The following is a 21,172-nucleotide window of genomic DNA, read 5'->3' as shown; positions in this document are numbered from 1 at the left end:
ATTCTCCCCTTTCACATGCTCATGGCCTCATTTCAGCTAATTAGATAAGAGGAACATGTCAATGATAGGCAATTATAGTCTCTTTGAGAGCAAACAAAAGTGACCTGCCATAAACGAGGAGAACGTTTGATTGGGCTGTTCAAACAATGCCGAGGGTCACCGCCTGATGCTTGCGTCGGCGCTTATCTACATTTGCCGAAAGATTAGAATGAAATCAGAATGGATTAGTTTGACGTGATACGGCCCTTCATGATCCAATTTCCAAGCTCTTGTAGTAGTAGTAGTAGTAGTAGTAGTAGTAGTAGTAGTAGTAGTAGTAGTAGTAGTAGTAGTAGTAGTAGTAGTAATAATAATAATAATAATAAGAAGAAGAAGAAGAAGAAGAAGAACAAGAACAAGGAGAAAAAGAAGGAAAGAAGGTTCGTACGTTGCGGTCACACAAGACCAGCATCATGTGGCTGGCAACAATCATGAACACGAAGAAGATATTTTTCTAATGCGTCTTATTACCTATTATTATAAGGGGAGCCTACTGCAATAGTGAATTTTCACGCAAAGTTGTAGAAGTATCTGCATAGGAAGTTATTTGATATTGTCTGCAACGAACTTCGACATCGACATCGACTGCAACGACTTCGACATCTTTTTGTGCATTGTAAAAAATGAAATTGAATAATTTTCCAGGGTTTTGCGTGCCAAAATCACGATATAGATATGAGGCACGCCATAAGAGGGGGTGGGGGGGGGGGCGAGAAGAGGGGAAATCAGGATTAATTTTTGCCACCTGAGGTTTTTTGATGTGCATCTACACGAAAGTGCAGGAGCGTTTTTGCATTTCGCCCCTTCGAACTGCGTCCGCCGGGACGAAACGCTCGGCAGCGCAACGGCCCCGTGGCTATACCGCGGCAGGTGGCTGCTGTAAAGAAAGCTCACGAGGTGGTAAAACGTGGCGCCACTACGCGCTTGTACCGGTTTGATTTTTACCTCTTTCGAGCGCATTGATTAATAAAACAGCCTTCACGCTGGCCGAAAAACAAGCGAAAGGACAGGGCATGCGGTATCGGCCTGACAGCCACGTAAGAAACATCACCTCGAAAAGTCATAGGCGCGCGGTATAAATTATGGCGATACAATATGTTTATACTTTCAACTGTTTAATATGTATGTTTATACCCACGCTGAAGGCGTCACTATTTAAATATGCACTTTAGGGTCGCTAATGTCGGACGCGCAAGCGCGTAAAGCTTTCCAGTTTTTCATACTTCGTAGGTTTTGTTCTGAGCCTGCAAATAGACCTGGGGGACATGTATAAACTGGTTACAGTTTATCCTACAACTATGCTGTTGCAATAAAATGGCGTGACGTAACTATGTTGTTACGTTATCGCGTTATTGCATGGCTATGTCACATAAATATGTCGTGTCTTACGAACCGCCAGATGAGGTGCGATTCGCATCCACTAGAACATAAAAATGTAAACGTACCGTGTTGGCATTGACTTCGAAGTCGTAGTTCTGCACTTGCAGCAGTATAAGCAGCCACTGCCTCTGGAATTCGCTGTGAACCTTGTCGAAGTAGGTCTTTGCATCCGGTCCGGACGTAATGAGCGGCATAAGGTGCAAGACCATAATGAGAAAGAAGACCGGAGCCATGGTTCTGGAAGAGCACACTCATATGAAGGCGTGTCCCAGAAATTGAGGCTAAGCATGCGGATGCCTTATTACAGCCAGCAAGCGAGTATTACAAATCATTGCTCTGAGTTTGCGTTTATAAACTGGGCAGGCTAAAAGCGTTAAAAGCTCCGTCCATGAGACCCGGCCCAGTCATAGCGGTCATAGCGCACGTCGGTTCCAGCCATTTCGACGAATGAAAACAAATAAATTGCGTTTCGGTTGATTCAAACGTCAAGAGATGCGGAGGGGGAATTCTTTCGATAGAGCGTACCATACCCGACTGTGTAACTATAGTTTTGTTAGAATGGTCCCCAATCCGTTATCTCGCTGCACGTAGCAAAAGTGTTGTGTTCGTGCACACGCGGGCACTCCCAGCCGCGCATCGCACAAAGGCAGGTGCACCTGTGCCAATGGCGCGCTTGCCCTGCAGATCGCAATATGGGTATTTACAAGTGCCGCCTGGCGTAATGGTGAAACACCCTGGTGTCTATTGCCTATCTGCAGCTCCTTACGGTTCGGTAACAAAATTACCTGATTAGTCTTCTGACCGTAGCTAACACGAACAAGACGAATCCGGTCCTCTTTTGCTTGCACACGACATAAGCGAGGAGAAATCCGCTGCAAGAGAGAGAGCATCGGTGAAGTTGGTGAAGTCTGTGAAAGGGAACAAGCTAGTGCATGCATACTAGCTAATGGGAATGTTTGAAATATTTCTTAATTTAATAGTCAGGGCCTAAGCACTGCTCTCGCACCTGTTTGATTTCTATGTTTTTATTCAAACTGTTGGCTTCTCTGTGGCAAGTGTTTAAAAAAATTATCTCGTTCTTCATTTGGAGGCATCACGCCAGTGTAAATTAAGTGGGCAAGTACATTAAGGTGAAAGCATCGGCTAGTTGGTTGTCCATCTTGAACGCGAGAACAGCGCTACAACACGGACACAGGTGAAGGCTCAAGCAGCGCAGCGGAACCTATCGTTTTCTTTCCATGCGCTTTCTCATATGTGTCCGTATTTTGAGCGCTGTTACCGCATTCAAGATGATCATGTACAGTTGGTATAATTTATTAGACGCCTTCTACTTGATGCTTTATGTAAAAGACCACATTGTGCGAACATGTAATAAACAAATGTAAAAAAATCTAAGTTGCTGTTTCTATGTTCCTGTTCCTGTTGCCTGTTTCTATGTTCAAATACTGGTTGTGAAATATTGAAAAGTTTTAACGATGATAGCGTACAAAAAGCATAAAATTTTGGCAAGAGTATAATTGCGGGAAGAAAGTATGCTCCATGGGGTAGAGGTGCTGAGAAAGCATAGAATAAGTTAAGTCTGTGTTTTCATTTCTCTCAAACAATGCGTCTCCTAAGTACATTATAGCACTTGAATCGCAGTTTCCCAAGTACAGTTACATCGTCAAGCGATTGAGTTATAGAACCTCATTATAACGAAATTGTGTACGATAACATAAAAGAAATAACGTCTAACGTTACCCTTCAATATACTGTATAAGTACATGCAGATACTATGGGGTTTTAACCACCATAAACTTTCCTAGCAAAGAATACACCAAACCAACTATCGCGATGAGGAATAGAGCACATTTTACCCCGCGTAACCACTTCGAAACATTGTTTAATGCGCGGGGTCTTAAAGGTGGTCACGTGCACTTATGCTGAAGAGGGAAGGGACGCTTACAATGCAGCAGTACTCACCTCAGAAAGAAGAAGCAGTCGACGCTCATGAACCCAACCGCTGTAAATATATTTTGCCATTTTTCTGCGTATATTATGACGTTCACCATGCGAGCTAAGGAAAGTAGAAATAAAGAGAAAGGGCTTTAAGTTCTTAGCTGGTCACCGCATGGATGCACGGCAAAATTAAAGCTCTACGAAAACAAAGCAATACACGTTCATGTTTTCTTTATAAATTTATTTTTGTTGTTGGGAGCTTGTGCGGTTTTTGTGACGTCGAATGACAGACAGGCGAAGAGGCAGTGGTCCAAAAAGTGACAAATCGCGAAGGGCTGATTGCAAAATCGGAATAGAAAAGCTCATAATAGCTTTACGTTATAGCGCCCCATATCTATGACATCGAGGGTGTGCGCTGTTTCTCTTCGCACTTTTCTGCATTTCATACTAAGTGCAGTCCAGTGCCACTCCACTTTGCACAAAATAAACTAGTCATGCTCAGCAGTTCTACCTGCCAAAACTTTGTAAAAAGCCAAAGAAATAAATCAATTTCGTTAAATGATGGCATAATGTACGCCACACTCTTGCATGTGGAACTTGATTCTTAAAACTGGTTCTGCTTGTTTGTTGTTTTTTCTTGCAGGCTTCCCCTGTCGCACATTTCCTGGTACTAACATGCCCTATATAACGAACATCTTGGCCTCGCTTCTCGCATGAGACATAAAGTCTCCTAAAGAGCACAAGTGTCTGGACAGCTCAAGCCAAAACACAAGTGTTGTGCTTTTGTAGCACTCGACATTTTTATGGTAATTTCACTTACGTTTGTTATGTTAGTCTCTCGAAGTGCCTAATTCGGATTTCTCGAACGAGCATACAAATGTTGTGCTTTTGTCACTCTTGACATTTTCGTCTTAATTTTATTGATTATAGTTATGCAGGCCTCCTGAAGAGACCGTGTTGGATGCCTCAAACCAGAATACAAGCGTTATGCTTTGTAATTTTTGTATTTTTTCATGGTAATTTCATTTAATTAATTTATGCTAGTGTCTTGAAAAGCCCACATAGGCTGGCTCAAACCAGCATACAAGTGTTGTGCTTTGCAATTTTTCACTACGTTCTTATGCTAATTTTTGATGTGGTTCCAACAAAGATTCTGCTCTTTTGCTATTTATTTTTTGGTATGCCGGGTCATTTCATGCCAAGCAACCCAGTTTTGTCGGAAACTGTTCCACATGGCATACCATTTTATGTTTTTATAATGAAACAAAACTAGGTAGAATGAGAAATTTCATGAACATTTTGGTCTCATACATACATCTGAAAATGCATCTCTGCCATTATGAGAAGGATTACGTTCGAGAAAAACTGTATTTTACATAACTTCGCACAAATACTTTATTTTGTGGTACCAATGCATGAGTAAGAATTAAGCGGTATAAGTTAGCTCGATATTAAAGTGCAACAAAAGCTTTAATGTAATGACAATGATGTGCCTGTCATGTATGCATGAAACCAGATTTTTTGTCGATTCTTTTATTCTACCTTTTTGGTGCACTTTACAAAACTGAAATAGAACTCCCATGAGGAATAATTTCTTAAACGCTTCCAGCTGGCCACTAATGGCCACGGTATTTCATACAAAAGCCTGAAGTAGTAAAAATTAGTAAACCGCTTGGTAGAGAGTGGTCCACTCAGGAACCTAGTAATTATGACAGAAAACACAGCTGGATAATGCAACAAGCAATGCAGCACAGTAAACTGATACCATGGCATCACTTATTCCAATTGCCATTTTGTTTCAAAGGTAGGCGATGTTTGGTGAAACTGGCACAATCCATTGAACCAATAAATAAGAGGATTCTACAGAGAGAACATCTTTGATATTTACGGAATTTTCAAAAGTCACCTGTGGCCGATAGCGTAACTCTTGTTCCTGAGCTGAGTTCTTGAAAGAGGCGGACATTACTAGGACATTCTAAGCACAGAATTAACAAATTCTCGCAAGCTTACTAATTCACCTAATTAATTACTTCCTAGTACATATTGCAATTTACAAATTATAGCCGGTGAGTTTGCAAGACGCGTCCACTTGAAATGAATTTCCAGGATGATACCAGTTTCGAGGTATTTTCGAAAATATGGGACGAAATGCATGGGCATTCCAGTCACTTTTATGCTTCAATGCATAAAAGAGCCTCTTGCATTTTGCAAAACGAGTGCATTTTTAGGGCCATTTCGATGGCGTGTATCTCGAAACTGGTGTCATTCTGGAAATTCACTCCAAGTGCATACGCCTTGTAAACTCACCGGCTACAATTCGTAAATTGCAGTTGGTGCCGTAATGTAATAAAGAAGTTAATTTGTATATTTTGGTTAAATGAATATGGGATTTGATTTCTTGTGCAAGTAACGTGTGTTTCCCTAAATAATCCAGCTCAAGGAGAAGAATTATGCAATCTCCAACAGCCAATCTGTAAAAATTCCATAAAACTTAAAAATAACCACCCCGTATATCAGTGCCTACCGTGGGTTCGTGCGAATCGTGTCATGGTTACTATCACTGGCGACCTAATGAATAAAGCAAGCACCTTTTATGAGTGTTCTTGTTTGCTGTCATGCCAGTGTAGTTGTACATTTATTTATTCGTTTTTATTTGTTTACTTATTTTCGCTATTTATTTCTACTGGAAATATATTTTTTTCACTTTAGGGTTACACAGACTTTATGTTTGTCAGTATTCGACTTTGTTATGGTGTCAAGCTGCAGGCAGTTTGTACTTTGCAATACTTTTTAAGTTTCGGATATTCTCAAGTTACAAATGGTTGTATATTTACACAAATGGTTGTTTAAAAATAAACACTTCGCCTAGAAAAATGGTTTTTTGTCAGCTTCAATATTGTACTGTTGATTTCGTGAAGGAGCATTGGCTTTGCTGTATTAAGCCAATTGGAAAACTGGCATAACGGTTTTGCTGACAGCATTACAATATAGTTTATTATAAGTAATCTAAGTGCATGTTTTTGAGGCCAAGGTGACCTAGGCTTGCTATACAGAAGCGCCTGTATTTAAAATTACCCTCACCTCTCATATACAAGGACTGTATCAACGTGACATCAAAGGTAATGCTATGTGACGAAACATAGCTCAGCAGTATTTTAGGAAAAATGCAGTTTTCAACACTCCTCAATATACATTGCAAGCACATTTCAATGGACTTTTAACGTTGACGTACAATACAGTTCCAACAATATTTCAATAAGCTTTCAATATTGACGTGCAACTTATTTCAACAATGTTTTACTGGTAGTTCAGTGTTGGCAGTCAACACATCTCCAACAATGCTTTATTGGGCTTTTAATATTGAGATCTAAGGTGGTTTAAATAATACACCAATGACCTCTCAAACTGAAATTCCTCAATGACGTTTCAACAAAATTTCGCGGGCCAATTACCAACACTTGTCAGCACCTTCCTCAATGATGCTATAACAATACCTCAGTGTACTTTCAATGTCATTTGTTGATGTTGACCAATAATGTTTCAAACATTTTTCAACATTTTTTGTTCAATTATGCGGTTTTACGTGCCTAAACCACTACCTGATTATGAGGCACGCAGTAATGAGGGACTCCTGAAATGTGAACCACCTGCGGTTCTTTAACGTGCATCTAAATCTAAGTACACGGGTGTCCTCGCATTTCGCCCCCATTGAAATGCGGCCGCCGTGACCGGGGTTCAATCCCGTGACATTTTTTGTAAGGAATATCATGCGACACCAGCGCTTTGCCTTAATAATAATAAACACTAATAAATACTGCTTATTCTGACATGTCTAGATAGACAAAAATGTATGATGCCGGCGAGATGAGGCAAAAGGAAACAGACAAAGCATGTTTCCTGACTAGGCCTACATCCTAGTTCGTAGTCTATCTCTACTGGGTCTCTGTTTCGTGCTTGTTTATTTTTGCCACAGAAATTTACATGCGAAATGATAAGAACAACAACTGCGGTGTTCTAGTATTTCAGCTCCTGTCAAAGAAGCGACTGATATAAAATAATTGAAGACTCACGTACACCAGACATCCGAAGGAGCACCATAGCTGTGTCCTACAAGGATCCAGACAATGCTGAAGAAACGAATGCCATGCAGAAATTTCATGCTGTAGGAGTCGGAGGTCTTGTCTGTCGCTATGTGGAGCATCATTCGGGTATTGGACACCACAGAAAATGGCGTCAGAACGGAAAGTAGCATATCTGAAAGCAAGACGAAAAAAGGGGAGAGAGGGAATAATTGTTAACAGAAGCGCGAACAGCGAGAACAGAGAAGGGATTGCTTAGGACAACCATTGCACTTGAGCTAATTGTTATTGCAGAAAAACGAGCAGCTATATCGGGGGTTTCGCGGTACTTAAAGAAAAGCAATGTTGTGCACCTTCGCGAATGAGACCAACGGCAAATTGTTTGTAATCGCCGTGGTTTACACAGACTATATTTTAATTTGGAAATACTTATCTAACTAGAAGTTTAATTACACACAATTTTATATATATTTCTTTGAAGGTGTAACTTCAGTATTTCAAAAGTTGTAGTGTGCGCTAAAAACATCCAATAGGTTGTGTCTATTACGGTGTCATTTATGTGGCTTTCAAAAAAGACTGGAAAATATGAAGAAAGAAAGTATCACTGTGATTTTGCGCGTTTAGATTGCAGCTTTTTCAAACATGTTTCCAAAGAACGAAGCCTACATGCCTGAAATTTAACTAGAAATAGTTGTGAGGTAGAATATAATTTAACATGAAGCTTATGTTGCTTTATATCTCACTTACACCTCCCCCTCTTCCGCCCTCCAAACAATCAGGTTACTAGTCCTATCGCTCGGAGGAGCTGCGTCATCGGACAGGGTCGTCGGCACAACATCGCTCGATAACACTATTGTCCAGAGCACGTTTTTACAAACCGTTCTTGCGTGCAAAAAAATTAAGAATCCAGATTTTCAAAAGAAAAAAAAAGCAAAGTAGAAATATTGCATTCAGATGGAATTAAGCGTTTCGTGATTAAGTGCACCTAATGTCTTATGAAAGTGAAAGCCATGCTTCAACAAATAAAAAAAAATATAACAGGAAGAAGCATAAGTGTTTGTGTCTGAATGCAGTCATGATATTTTTATAAACACTCTCCACTTCAAGGCTACGTGTTCGTGCACTTGGACATTAAAGCCGCATCTCTAATGTCTTACAGAGGATTGAGTAATAAAGTGTATGTTGATGGGATCAGTAATTAGTGAGACGTTCGTTACATTGTACTGTGTATAAAGCAAGAAAGTTTAACTGCGAGTCAGGAAGAAGAATGCACGAGGACAAGCGCTCGTCCACGTGTATTCGTCTTCTTGCTCTCTGTTAAACGCTCGCGTTTTAGACAAAGAATAAGGCGCCACAAACTAGCCCGAGATCAGTGACGCTACCTTCGTTATACTCACTCTTGGCTGGCCGTTTCTCCTTGCTGCTGGAGCAACACACGTCCACAGCTGTTCCAAGCGCGATCAGCAAGGTAAGAGCCCCGAGACATGCTCTGCCAAATGAAAAACACACGAGAATGGCGGAAGAATGTCACTGGACGTTTTTTTTCTCACAGCGCCTATCAGTAAGCATCACTGGATAAGGCCTTTGCTCATACTTACAGAATTATAAGTTGTGTCTTCGTAATAACAGGAGGTAGAGATGTGACGCAGTTTGTGATAGTGACGTCTATAATAGCAGGAAGCACTGAAACAGTAAAGCGATGCACTGCGTGAATACACGATTGTTCATGTAGGATTCGATTCTTGTTGAACATGCATGATGTGCCCAATACAATGAAGATACGCGTTAAAGAACCCAAGTGGGCAAAATTAATTCGGAGTGCCCGTCAATGAAACACGGCGTGCCTGCTAACGTGATTGTTGTTTTGGCACATAAAGCCCCTGATTTATTGTTCATTTTTAACAATAAATGCCACCGCTTGGTTCATATTGTTTCTTTTATGTGCGCTGAAGCCAGAGATGAAACTCAAGGGTGGGAAGGGTTGAAGGAACTCACCTGCTTTTAACAGGGAGTTCAGTTCTCGCTCGCTGCAGGCGTCGAGCAAGCAGATTCCTAATCGTAGTATCGGGACCCTCTGCTCGTAAACGTGCTCTCGAAATTTCGATACCTGGTGAGAAAAAAAAAAGATATTTGAATCAGAAACACTTGTTCAAGAGCAGTTCAATGTAAGCGGTATAGAACAGATTCTCGTTCCTTAAAATCACCGTCAAAGCAATTATTAAGTCAACTCTATTGCTAGACAAATACACGAAGCACCGTATGTTTCAGTTAGGTTAGCCAAAGAGAGATAAAAAACAACAGCAAAACTTTTATCAGCTCTACGCAATGTCTTTGTAAGCTTACATCATGAATAGTATTAGTTGTTAAAAGTAACCCCCTAACAGCCCACTAGGATTTCCGAATAACATCTAATGTACTTTCCGATCTTCTTAATGAAAAAAAAAAAAGGTTCAAGCTGTTCTGTTCAGCTTTAAGTTGGTTGCAGTGAAGAGATTGTCGTGGAATAGTACATCAATTTCGCCATTTTGCTGTGCTTTACAGAAAAAAAAAGAAAAAAGTGAGAGTAAGAAACATGATAAAGACAAGCATGCATCGATGGTGAGTTCCATTAGCATATATTAGACTAGCCCCCACCACAACACAAATGCGGGATAGCCTTTAAATTTTAACCATTGGAGCGTGAGTCCTCCATCTTCTAGCATCTTCCACCTCCAAAGCCAGTTTTCCTTTAACTCGGATACAAAGATTCCCTAGATTTCCCTAGATTTTTGCGACATTTGGTTTTCAGTATCAATATGTCTTCTGTAATCACAATTTCTTGTGTGTATTATGCACATAGATACTACATGTTATAGCTGATGTTTACTTTAAGTACATTTTAAAATGTTCTATTTATGAATACACTCGATTAAAGAAGAAATAATGTAGTTGTGCAAGTTGGCACGCTCACTACCTAGCCTACTGCTAGAAGTGATGTTCACGCATGAAGACGTTAGCATGTATATACGTTCTTGTCCAAAGGTGTTTTGCAACTAAACCAAATGGCCAAGAATATAGGAACTTTATAAGAAATGTAAGGAAGATGGGCGCCAGAATGGAGCGGTGTCAAAACAGCGCGTAACTTTGCGACACCAATGTAAAAGATATTAATATAAATTTTTTTAATGCCGCGGACTGACGTAGCACCACCACACTTACGCGCGTATGCATCATTTGCAGCGGAGCACAGATATGCGCGGCTAATTTTTCTGTTTCCTCTAAATCAAAACTCGCTCAAACACATGACCACATATCCAAAGTTGCTCTGCCTATGGGTGGTTCCGCGTAAATTTGAGTCTGCGCGTGAGTAGTCGGCTGTTTAGCGCCACAATAGCATTGTCGAGCTCGGCGCTAGGTACACATTTCTGCTTGCATCCAGATTCGCCCGTACTTCGTTTGGTATTCCAGCATAGGCTGGTTTCGCCAGTTAGTGATAATGCATACTTCATTCAGAGTGCACATACATTGGCAGTGCAGCTAGAAGAATGAAAAGCGCAATCACAGCAGCAGTGCTTCCTTACAGGGCCCATGGTGTCCACAGACTGTCGTTTACTTGGCGAGATGCGTTCACTGCACTGCAGTACATTCAAAAGTTGTACTTCGGATGCTAATGCAAAGATAATTTTGGGTGACTGAAATCAAAAGTAAACACCGTACAAATTTCTCAGGCGGACAAATGACGGGTGTGCGTACGCAAAGCCGCATTGAAGCACATCAGCATCTATGCAACGCTACGAAGAGCCGTGGTTGCTTAGTGGCTATGGCGTTGGGCTCCTAAGACCGAGGTCATGGACGCCTCATTTCGATGTAGGCAAAATGCGAAAACACCCGTGTAACTTGATATAGGTGCACATTAAAGAATTACAGGTGGTCCAAATTATTCTAGAGTTACCCACTACGACGTGCCTCGCAATCAGATCGTGGGTTTGGTACGTAAAATCCCATATTTTATAATTATATTATGCCACACTACAGAAGCGGCTGCCCATCAAATCTGCACCCGCGTGGTAGATTTGTCGTTATGGCGTCGCTCGAGGTCGCTGGTTTGATCCCGACCGCTACAGCCGCATTTCTACGGGGGTAAGATGCAAAAACGCTCGTGGTACTCAGATTTAGGTACACAATAAAGAATCCCAGGCGGTCAAAATTAATATGGAGTGCCCCATTGCCGCATGCTCCATAATCATATTGTGGGCTTGGCATGTAAAGTCCCCTATTTTAATGACTGTTTAACACTTCTGACACGATGCGTTGCACCTTGTGAGGCAGTGACAGTGCTAACCTTCTAGCAGGCTATGAAAAATGGCGCACAACAACGCCTCGAGCAAACACGTCTCGCTGTGTGTTCTGTTTACCGCGCGGTGCACTCAGGTAATGTTTAACATCACCTCACCACTCTAGTATTGCACTAAGCGAGGATGAGCTTAAACATTCGCCTGAAAGCACAGAAAGTATCGCTGATATTCATTACCGCAGGGCGTGGAATCCGCATAATTTTGTTGTTGTTATAGTCAACCTTCAGTATTTTACCAGAAGAGAGAGAGAGAATGAAGAGGAAAGGCAGGGAGGTTAACCAGATATGAGTCTCCGGTTTGCTACCCTACACTGGGGATAGGGGATAGGGGTTAGAAAGATGACAGAGAAGAAAACGCAAAAAAAGAACGCACACACACGGAGACACACACACAAAAGGCGTTCCAGTTAAAGTCGTTCACACAGGCCGGTAGATCGCAAGAAGCGCAAAAGCGCTTGCACGGCCTTCTTCTGTGACGGTAGGTCCTTTCGATGTTGTAGAATTCTTTTTTCGGATAGCGGTTGGTCGTCCAGTTGGTCAAGTTCGTGGCTAAGGCATGCCCTCTGTGGACTGTACTGCGGGCAGGCGCACAAAATATGGCCAATTGATTCTTCATGGCCGCAGTGGTCACAGGTTGGGGTTTCGTCATCCCTTTGCGGAAGGCATAGGCTTTAGTAAAGGCAACGCCCAACCAAAGTCGATATAAAAGCGTGGCGTCTCTACGGCGAAGCTGTGATGGCGCTCGAAGACTTAATGTTGGATCAAGTGAGTACAGTCGCGTATTTCTTAAATAAAATTTACGTTGCACATATTGGCATCTGCACCGGGCATATTCCCCACCTCCAAAGCTTCACCTCGATCCATCTATCCTGCTGCGGCCAGAAGTTTTAGTATACACGTCCGGTGACGCTCCGAGTGGGATAAACCGAAAGTTAGCTCGTCGGAATGTACCTGCTACGGCTTGAAAGGTCCCTTGCAACTTTGTTAATTAATTGCAGGTGTCAGACATTTACCGGGTCTAGTGTAAAGGATTCACCAGTATATGCACATGCTTGGATTCTTCGTTTTCGGGCAAACCCCGATAATTCCCCATCTTTTCACCCTGAACAAGATTTATGAAGATCGAGTTATGCCATATTGCTCCGCTAAGGATAAGAGCAAATGCACGTGTTACAAAGCCGATAAGCGCTGCCCTCCTTATGTAATGAAGCAGGAAATATACAAGGTGTGCCACGTTATTTGAGCCAAACATTAAATATATGCAAATGCCACGTAGCTGGACAGGACCAAGCTAATGTTGTTTGCCGTCGTTTACAGATACTCAGATTATTTTTTGCATTCAGAATAATTAGGTGATTAGTGTTAATTAATTAATTTATCAAATATTATAATTAGATGACAAATGCTAATGAGAAGGTTGTAGAGCAACATCAAAAACAGCCGATGGAGCTTTCCGTTGCTAGATACGCGCTGCATAAAAGCGTTTTTTCGAGCGTGAAAGAAGCCCGCGAATACAAGCAAAATTGACGTGCGACCAGCCGCTCGTGAATTGATGAGGTAAGCAAACTACTGCAGGTGGCGGCGCCAGGTGCGCTGATGAGTTTCCGATCATCATGAGCCGTTATCGCTCTTTAGCGCCTTATCCATTCGCGTCGAACCACTATCAACCGTGACCAACCGTACTTCGGCGGCGGCTGCGTATGGCGAGGCCACGCATGCCACTATCTTGAAAGCGATCTGCGATGGGGACACAGTGCGGTGAGTATGATAGCTTCCCGCACGCTGTGTTCTCGCCGCTCAGTTCGCGTTGAAGCGAGAGGCAGCACGAAAGTCAATGAGGCCAAATCACTCGCTGCTGGGGCCCTGTCCTGAAAGCAATCGTTTTACGCGACGGACGGACGGAGGGATGGACGCACGTTTTTCCTTCTTGGGCAGGCATAGAAATACTTACGCATTTGAAAGCAAGTGTACACAAAATTGATGATGCTTGTGTTTGGGGACCAGGCAACACAGGTGTATAAGTAAATGATTGTACCAACTACATGAAGAAGCGCTTCCGGTCACCTAATATTCAACAAGATACTCACAGACTCGCAATAGAAAAGATGCAATGGGAGCGCCGTGAAACTTAAGCACAGAAACACACAACGACAATGCCCCGAGGAACACAAATAACGCAGTAGTGGCCCACTTAACACATATGTCGGCACATTATACGATTTAGACAGCTAGAGCTTTCTTATTCAAATCATGTGTGCCTGAATTGGAGGAATATTTCAGAAGGCCTCATCAAAAGACGGTCAACAGACTCGCTAATCAGCGTGATGGCATGCCTCACGTGGACAGGCCCGCGCCTCCCGATTGCCTCGTTCAACTGCCGCCTATACAGAGAAGAGCACAGTTCACCCAGATAGAAAACAAAACAACGAAACACCTACTGTCCAATAAATGCGGCGTGTGACACTGTCATTGGAGGAGAATAAACGGGGAAGACGTGGGAATATCTGTTACCGCAAACACAAATGTACTCCTTTTGACAACGAGAGCGCATCACATCCCCTGTCGAAGCCCACAGTGACTCGACGAAGGTGTCGTGCATGGTACTTAAAACAGCTGGACGATGGAAATATCATTTATATAGTTACGGCGACATTTCGGGTTAAAATTCTCGTAAACGGTCCTCGTTTAGTTTGAAGCTTATAATATCCCTCCTATTCTCGTTTCGACGTTCTAAAACCAGAAGCCTCTGTGGCATCGCGACGACAGAATAACCTGTGTAGGAGAGTGGTAGCTAGTATCTCTCTGTGCATCTCCTGCAGTCTCTCTACACCGCAGTGCTCCGATTTCCTCATCCCGGGCGCTTCAAAACGGCCACGTTGTGTGCCGAACAGCTTTTTCGACAATTGCACGATACCCGTTTTGAAAAGTTCGCGCGTCACGCTGCCGTGCATTAAGCATTGCGCTCGGCGCGAGAACGCGACGCTCGAAGCACGGCACCAGGCACCCTGGCAGCCGGTCTCTTTGAGCGGAGCCTCAATAACGACCCCATTCGACGACGTTGCGTGCGGCCTGAGTGCGTAACGAACTGCGGTGCATATCAGGCGTGCGACGAATGGAACGGTATTAATGTTCGCGCATCACATGCTCCCTTGGGCTCCCTGGCGGGAGCCCACCGCGTTGTTTGCTTCTCGTTATGTCAACAGAGTCACCCACGCGCCACATATTGCGTGGCTACCAGCGTCACACTTTCCTCAACAACAGTCATTAATGCCACGAGTTGGCTGCGCGCCAACCAAGCGAAATGACTTGTTGTCACCCACCAACTCGGCACACAGAGGAATGCGTTCATCTACGCGTCTAAGTGTTGCCACTCTATCACGGTGAGTCTTACGTCGTCGCATTATACACAGGCTGTCGCAGCTATCATGCATCGCGTTTTTTTTAAATGAATGGGTCATTCTACGGGAAAATAACCACGTGCATATTTTTCACTGTCCAGTACATAGAGTAGCCGCCAGTGATTGCGTTGTTGATGCCATTCAATTTAATAAAAACACCGATCCAATCGTGATAATAGATGTTATGAATGCCAACTTTAGCGACAAGTGGATTCCAAACAGACATCAAGCTAACAGCACAGAGACTCGTAATGTTTGTTGCTGACAACACAGAATTTGTGAGTGTGAGATGAAGTGATGCCGCTCGTGTGGTGTGCGCCTAATGTGTCATCTGATTCTCAGATACTTTTCATGTTGTCTTCATATCTCGGCTACATCACTAACATCGGGTGGTTTTCGTAGATGATATCCGGCAGTGTAAACTCATCAAATGTTCTCGTTCACTTAAAAGATGTGCCAAATCCTCTGAGTCCACCCAGTCCTTCGCAGGCGATATGCCTGTGTAGCCGAGCATATGCGCACGTCATTACTGTATTGATTGCTTTGACAAATCAGCGGAACAGACAAATGGGCACTAACCTTTGTGCAGGTATCCAATTTGGTGGTACGTTCGAAGATATGTTAGAAAGGCACTGTACTACTCATCATCGTTGGCAATAACACAAGCGCCTGACGTGTCTTCTGACGGCTTTTGCAAACAGTGCATTCATCCAAGTGTGCGTTCCAGCTGCATATGATAGCCTAAAGCGTTTGTAATACAGCGAGCCAACGCATTTCCTTGCTCCATAGAAAAAAAAATTAAAAATCGTAGAAAAAGCAACCCGTTTCGAGCGTATGGTACGCAGAGAGAGATCGAGCGAGAGAGACAGAAAAGTCACAGTTTCGCCCGAAAGGCGAAGCATTGATAGCGATAGCAAATTAGTAGACAACTATACGAAGTAAGGATGGCAGCTTTATCGGTCGCATAAACTCGGAGACACTCGCTTACTAACTCAATAAACGAGCATGGTGTCACCACGCGCATGCAAACATGAACAAATCACACTCGATGAGCGCGAACACTGGCTGTCAGAACGCTGGTGAGACCAAGCGTGGCAGCAGCAGCGAGCGAAGTGATCTTTATCTATCACTTCGATGCAAGAACGGCGAGAACATGGCGCGTGCAAAGCTATGAGCAGTCTAGACATTTGGCTATAGAGATTTCATAGACTTCAGTGTACAAAAGTAAAACCATGCAAGCCTACGCACTTTTCTCTATAGACATTTTGCTGACATTAGTCTATAAAAATCACTTTTCATATCTACAGACCACATATAGTGAGTCGAATAGACTCAGACCTTTTCCACGCTAGTCTACAAAAAGTGTAAGGCCGTAAGTCTTTATATACTCTATAGACTAGCCTAAATAAATATCTACAGAAAGTCTATTGAGTTCACTGACTCTTGTCTAAAAACTTTATATGTACTTTCTATACAAATTTTTGTTAGTGCGTATACGCGTGTGAACGCCTACACCGCGGAAAGTCCTCGGCCGTGTAAGCAATGCAAGGCGCGGTTTCGGCAGTTATACCGCACAGTGGGTGTCGGCGGATCTGGGTTGTCCCTCTTATCACAGGAAACCAACAGAGACACTGGCTGTTTTACAATGATAACCCGCTGAATTGACGTTTAGGAGATCCCCCCCAAAAAGTATGTTTGCTTGAATGGAACTTGCCGGCAGTATGTGGTATAGGGCAGATATATATGGACAACAGCACTGGGCCTGAAATCTCCCGTGGTGAAAATAAATTTCCAATTTATTCCGTAGCTTCCGGCCTTATTTGGCGTCAGCTGCGAACGAAACGCCAAGCGAGTGTTGAGTGTGTGATAGCCGAGCGTTTATTGTTTATCGAGTATAGATAAACCGATACCTTGCTGAACTTATGTTTGTTCTCTAAGGCCCACACTGATAAAGCGCTCTTATATGCTAGAATTGTTCATAAGAGCACATTCCAGCGAATCCAGGTCTTGGAGATATTATTAATGAAGGTGGCTGGCCAATGGCTAGTAGCACTTTCGAACGAAAACCTTTGTAGAAAGTCACAAAGTTTTTCGGCTGTAAGTTCTCTTACCGTAACTTTTCTTTCGTAAACTTGTGCGTTGCCATAACTGAAAGACGTCCAACTTCATTCTAGCCGCGCCTATACAGGGTGTTCTTTTTATACCATACAGATTTTTTATTAAAAGGCTAATAGTGTAGCGAACGCTTAGTTCTCACAGATAAGTCAGTGAGTATCAAAAGACTGATTAACAAAAATTTTGTTTAACTTTTTTATCAGAGCCTTGGGGGCAATTGTCTATATAAGAAATTTGATTACATCCACATTTAGAGCTCCCGTTTTTTTTACCTTCAAAATCGCACGTTATAAAAAAAATAATAATAATGGTCGAATTTGAGCCCTCAATCCAGCCAATATCAAAACCTAGCGTGCCATGAGCACTGAAAAGGTGACCTTGCTATCATATCAGACGGAAACGCCCCGTAACGAAAAGCGAGATGAAGTTTGAAACAACGTCACGGCAGTCGCGGCAGATACTGATTTGGCAAATATACCCTGGGACACATGGGCCGCCACGTGGTGTATTCGTATTTGCCGCGACATGCCACCATTCAAACCTCGCCACACACATCGTCACAAGGCATTTCCGTTTGGCGTAACTTCGGGGTGCGCTCAGCTTCTATGTTCCTTGGACTGAGCCTCGAAATTCCACGAGGAATGTCTGAAATTAGGCACAATTTCAGAAATTAAAAAATTAAAAAAGACACGGGTGCGTTAAAATGTGGCTGCCTCCAATTTTGCCACATAAAGAACTGCCTGCTAGGCTCTCATAAAAACGTTATTTATTTTGTTAATTAGTCTTCAGATACTCACGTTATCAGCGGCAAAGTATGTGCTCCTCGCCGAAGAAGTTGAACAACTTAACTGCAAGAGCGGGCAGGTTGACTAGGCTCATAAACTTTTTATCAAAATCTGTACGGCAACAATAGGAAAAAAATAAAGCTGTATGTACCCTCGGAGGGCGCCACCATCCAGCCACAGAGGTCCATGTCTTTAGTGCCTTCCACAGACATAATATACGTAAAGTAAGGTACGCAATGGCTGTAGGAAAGGTGATCAGCGTTTACGCTCGTACAGGTACTAAACCAGTGCGTTCAAAACAACAAATGCGTGCTTTGTGAACGTAGCATAGCAAGAAAAAAAAGGAAGCGAACATGAAGAACTCTGTATGTAATATGTATAACCGAACATTAACGTAATGAAGGACTTGCGCGCAGTGGAGCAGGAGGAAATGTTTAATAAGTGATCATAAAAGAACAATTCTTTTTTTTTATCATGTTAAGGGGAGTCTAACTAGGAACAGTAACTTAGGCTGCATTAGTGGGCGTAGCTACAAGTGGTTGCCACACTGATAGCCCCTTGCCCGCCATACATCTACGCTCCCGAGCTACATTAGTAGCAAAGGGCGACTCTTGCTGTGAGATGATACTTAGTCGGCTAGAATACACACGGAAAGGATGGAAAAGTGGTGACGCTGCCCGTAAGTTGACGCACCAGCTCATCGCGACGTCATCGGGTAGACGTCTACTCGGGTCTAGCTAATTGTTTATCGGTAAAGAAGGACAACATTATATATTCAAGGAACCGAAGGCTCAACATGGCAGATTTCGAGAACTTATACTGGCCCAAAATGGCCTCAGTACGATGAAGTATGCCGAAATCTGGTACGCCACACTGAGTGCTGAGAGAGTGATTGAGAGAGAGAAAGAATGCATAGAAAAGCAAGAAGGGTTAGCGAGAGGAGTAGTTAGTTGCTACCTCACACGGGGTGAAGACAGTGTTATGATAATGAGAGAGTAAGCGGAGGGGACGAGAAAAACGGACGAGCAGCCCCCGAAAGAAGTAAACCGCAAGCACTGTATAGCAGTAGCAGCAGGCGTCCTTAGAATCTACAATGTAGCCCAGTCAATGTCAGGAACTTAAACTAAATTCTAGGGTTTCAGGGACCAAAATCACTATCTGATTATGAGGCACGCTATAGTGGGAGACTCCGGATTAATTTTAATCACCTGGCGCTCTTTAACGTGCACGTAAATCTAAGTACACGAGTATCTTTCTCTTTGTTTTATTCCGTCCCCACCGGAATGAGACAGCCTCGGCCGGGTCCAAACCTGCGACCGCGACCAGTGCGGCGGGTCTCAGGAACTTGAACCAACGCGGAGCATGCAGCGTGAAAATAGGCTAAAGTATGGCTTTTGTTTTCTTGTGTAATAATCGATGTTTTCCCGCTAAATAATAGCAAATGGAGTTTTTATAGAATATTCTGTCATTATAAATTCATGTAGAGTTGCTCATTAGTGTCTATTTGAAGGCCGACTGCAATAGAATGTCACTTTGGCTAAATTATCTTAAAATGAATACTGTGCAATCGACTCCGGTTAATACCACCTCGATTATTTCGACTTTTTGCTCAATCCGAATGGACTGGAAAGTATCAGCGAGAAACCATATATTGCTATGGAAGGAAAACTCATTTAGTTCAAATGCGAAAACCCATCGCCTCGGCTAATTCGACCCCCCGCTGGCACCCCCTTATGTGAGCGGTGGTCACTAAAAGCTTGAAAGCGCAAGAAATTCAGCACATGGCACAACTCGTTCGCTAAGCGGCAACAGCAACACAGCAACCATTCCGCAGTGATGATGATAATGGGCGCTATATATGACAATTTATATACGATATATGATGATCGATTATGACGATATATGATGATCGGCGCCTCATATGACGATTTTGTCCGCGCGGACGATAACCTTAAGGTCTCTGGGCCACTGATCTACAATGATACTGTGATACAATGTGATATTGTATTGAAGTGGTCTTTCGATGACAGCATAGTTCAAGCAATAAAAAAAAGACTCGAATTCATTAATTTTGCCAGCGTTCGCTAATTCGTTCAAAACTAGAATTAACCGGAGTCGAATAGAAATGTATACTGTTGAATCGATTCCGGCTGCAGGACTGTTAAATGTTTACTTTTCTTATTAACAGCCTTTAAATAGCACATAAGCAGGCGAAGAGGGTACCTGGTGGTTAAAGGCTACGGTCTAAATCTCATACAATGGCCTCTGAGATTTTGAGCACGCCGCGGCCGTCGCCCAATCATGAAAGTCATGCTCATGCTTAAGTGCAGCGGCGGTTCTCAATGTTGCGGCCCTAAACTTTATTGCAGGTGGCCTTCAACAGACGAAAGCATAACGCACGTGTTTCTCCCTGTAGGCTACATAGTATGAGAGGAAAGCAGTTTATAGTTATTTGTCCAATTAACTCCAACTGTTCCAGTGGAATTGAACCGAATTTCGCTGCTACTTTAGAGACGAATGAGATTTCCCGAGAAGCCAAACAGCGACAGACAAGTGCGCCCATGTGCTTAGGCGCGCCATAAAGAGCTTTGTGCGGCTTCAAGAACTTCCCGCAAAGAAAGGCGTGTATGGCGAAAATAATGCAAATATTGTCTTCTTAATAAATAACTTTTGTAGACTAGCATGGAGCGGAAAACAACGTTGAATAGAAAAAAAAGCAATATTAAGCAGAACGAAAATCTCATTTTCCCAGAAAACTTTCCGCCTGAATTCACTTTAAGAGTAAACTTCAGTTCAGGCCCAACTTCGACGCGTCCTATATTCAAATACATGCAAAACGCAAGAACATTCTTTTGAGATAACCCCTGGACCAATTTTAATAATATTCGTTACATTCGAGAGAGAAAGTTAAATTCTACTGAATGCTGGAAGCGGAATTTCTATTTAGAACCTGAATTTTGTCAAAAAGATTTTCAAAATTTGGCAGTTTGAAAATAATAGAAGCACGAAATTTACAAGTTAATAGCTCTGCATCAAGAATAGATATCGCAGTTCTGTAAACGACACCCATTAGATTATATAAAGCGGACAAATTCAATATGTAAT

At 42.7% G+C, this 21,172-nt stretch overlaps 1 protein-coding gene across 2 annotated transcripts in view; it reads right to left on the bottom strand.

The window, feature by feature from the left end:
- Positions 1–21,172, bottom strand: part of LOC139054642 (nose resistant to fluoxetine protein 6-like) — a 50,869-nt gene that overhangs the window by 14,337 nt on the left and 15,360 nt on the right. The window contains exons 3-9 of one of the 2 annotated variants that reach the window (XM_070531997.1): positions 9,432–9,543; positions 9,035–9,119; positions 8,819–8,925; positions 7,432–7,611; positions 3,382–3,475; positions 2,205–2,291; positions 1,485–1,656 (exon numbers count right to left, since the gene is read on the bottom strand). In XM_070531997.1, coding sequence (XP_070388098.1) covers positions 1,485–1,656; positions 2,205–2,291; positions 3,382–3,475; positions 7,432–7,611; positions 8,819–8,925; positions 9,035–9,119; positions 9,432–9,543 — 837 coding nt within the window. The remainder of the gene's footprint in view (positions 1–1,484; positions 1,657–2,204; positions 2,292–3,381; positions 3,476–7,431; positions 7,612–8,818; positions 8,926–9,034; positions 9,120–9,431; positions 9,544–21,172) is intronic. The other variant, XM_070531998.1, reaches the window with a different exon arrangement.

Source organism: Dermacentor albipictus, chromosome 1 (assembly GCF_038994185.2).
Source record: "Dermacentor albipictus isolate Rhodes 1998 colony chromosome 1, USDA_Dalb.pri_finalv2, whole genome shotgun sequence".
Lineage (NCBI taxonomy): Eukaryota > Metazoa > Arthropoda > Arachnida > Ixodida > Ixodidae > Dermacentor > Dermacentor albipictus.
Note: the sequence above shows the minus strand (reverse complement) of the source record. Positions and strands in the feature narration are given on the sequence as shown.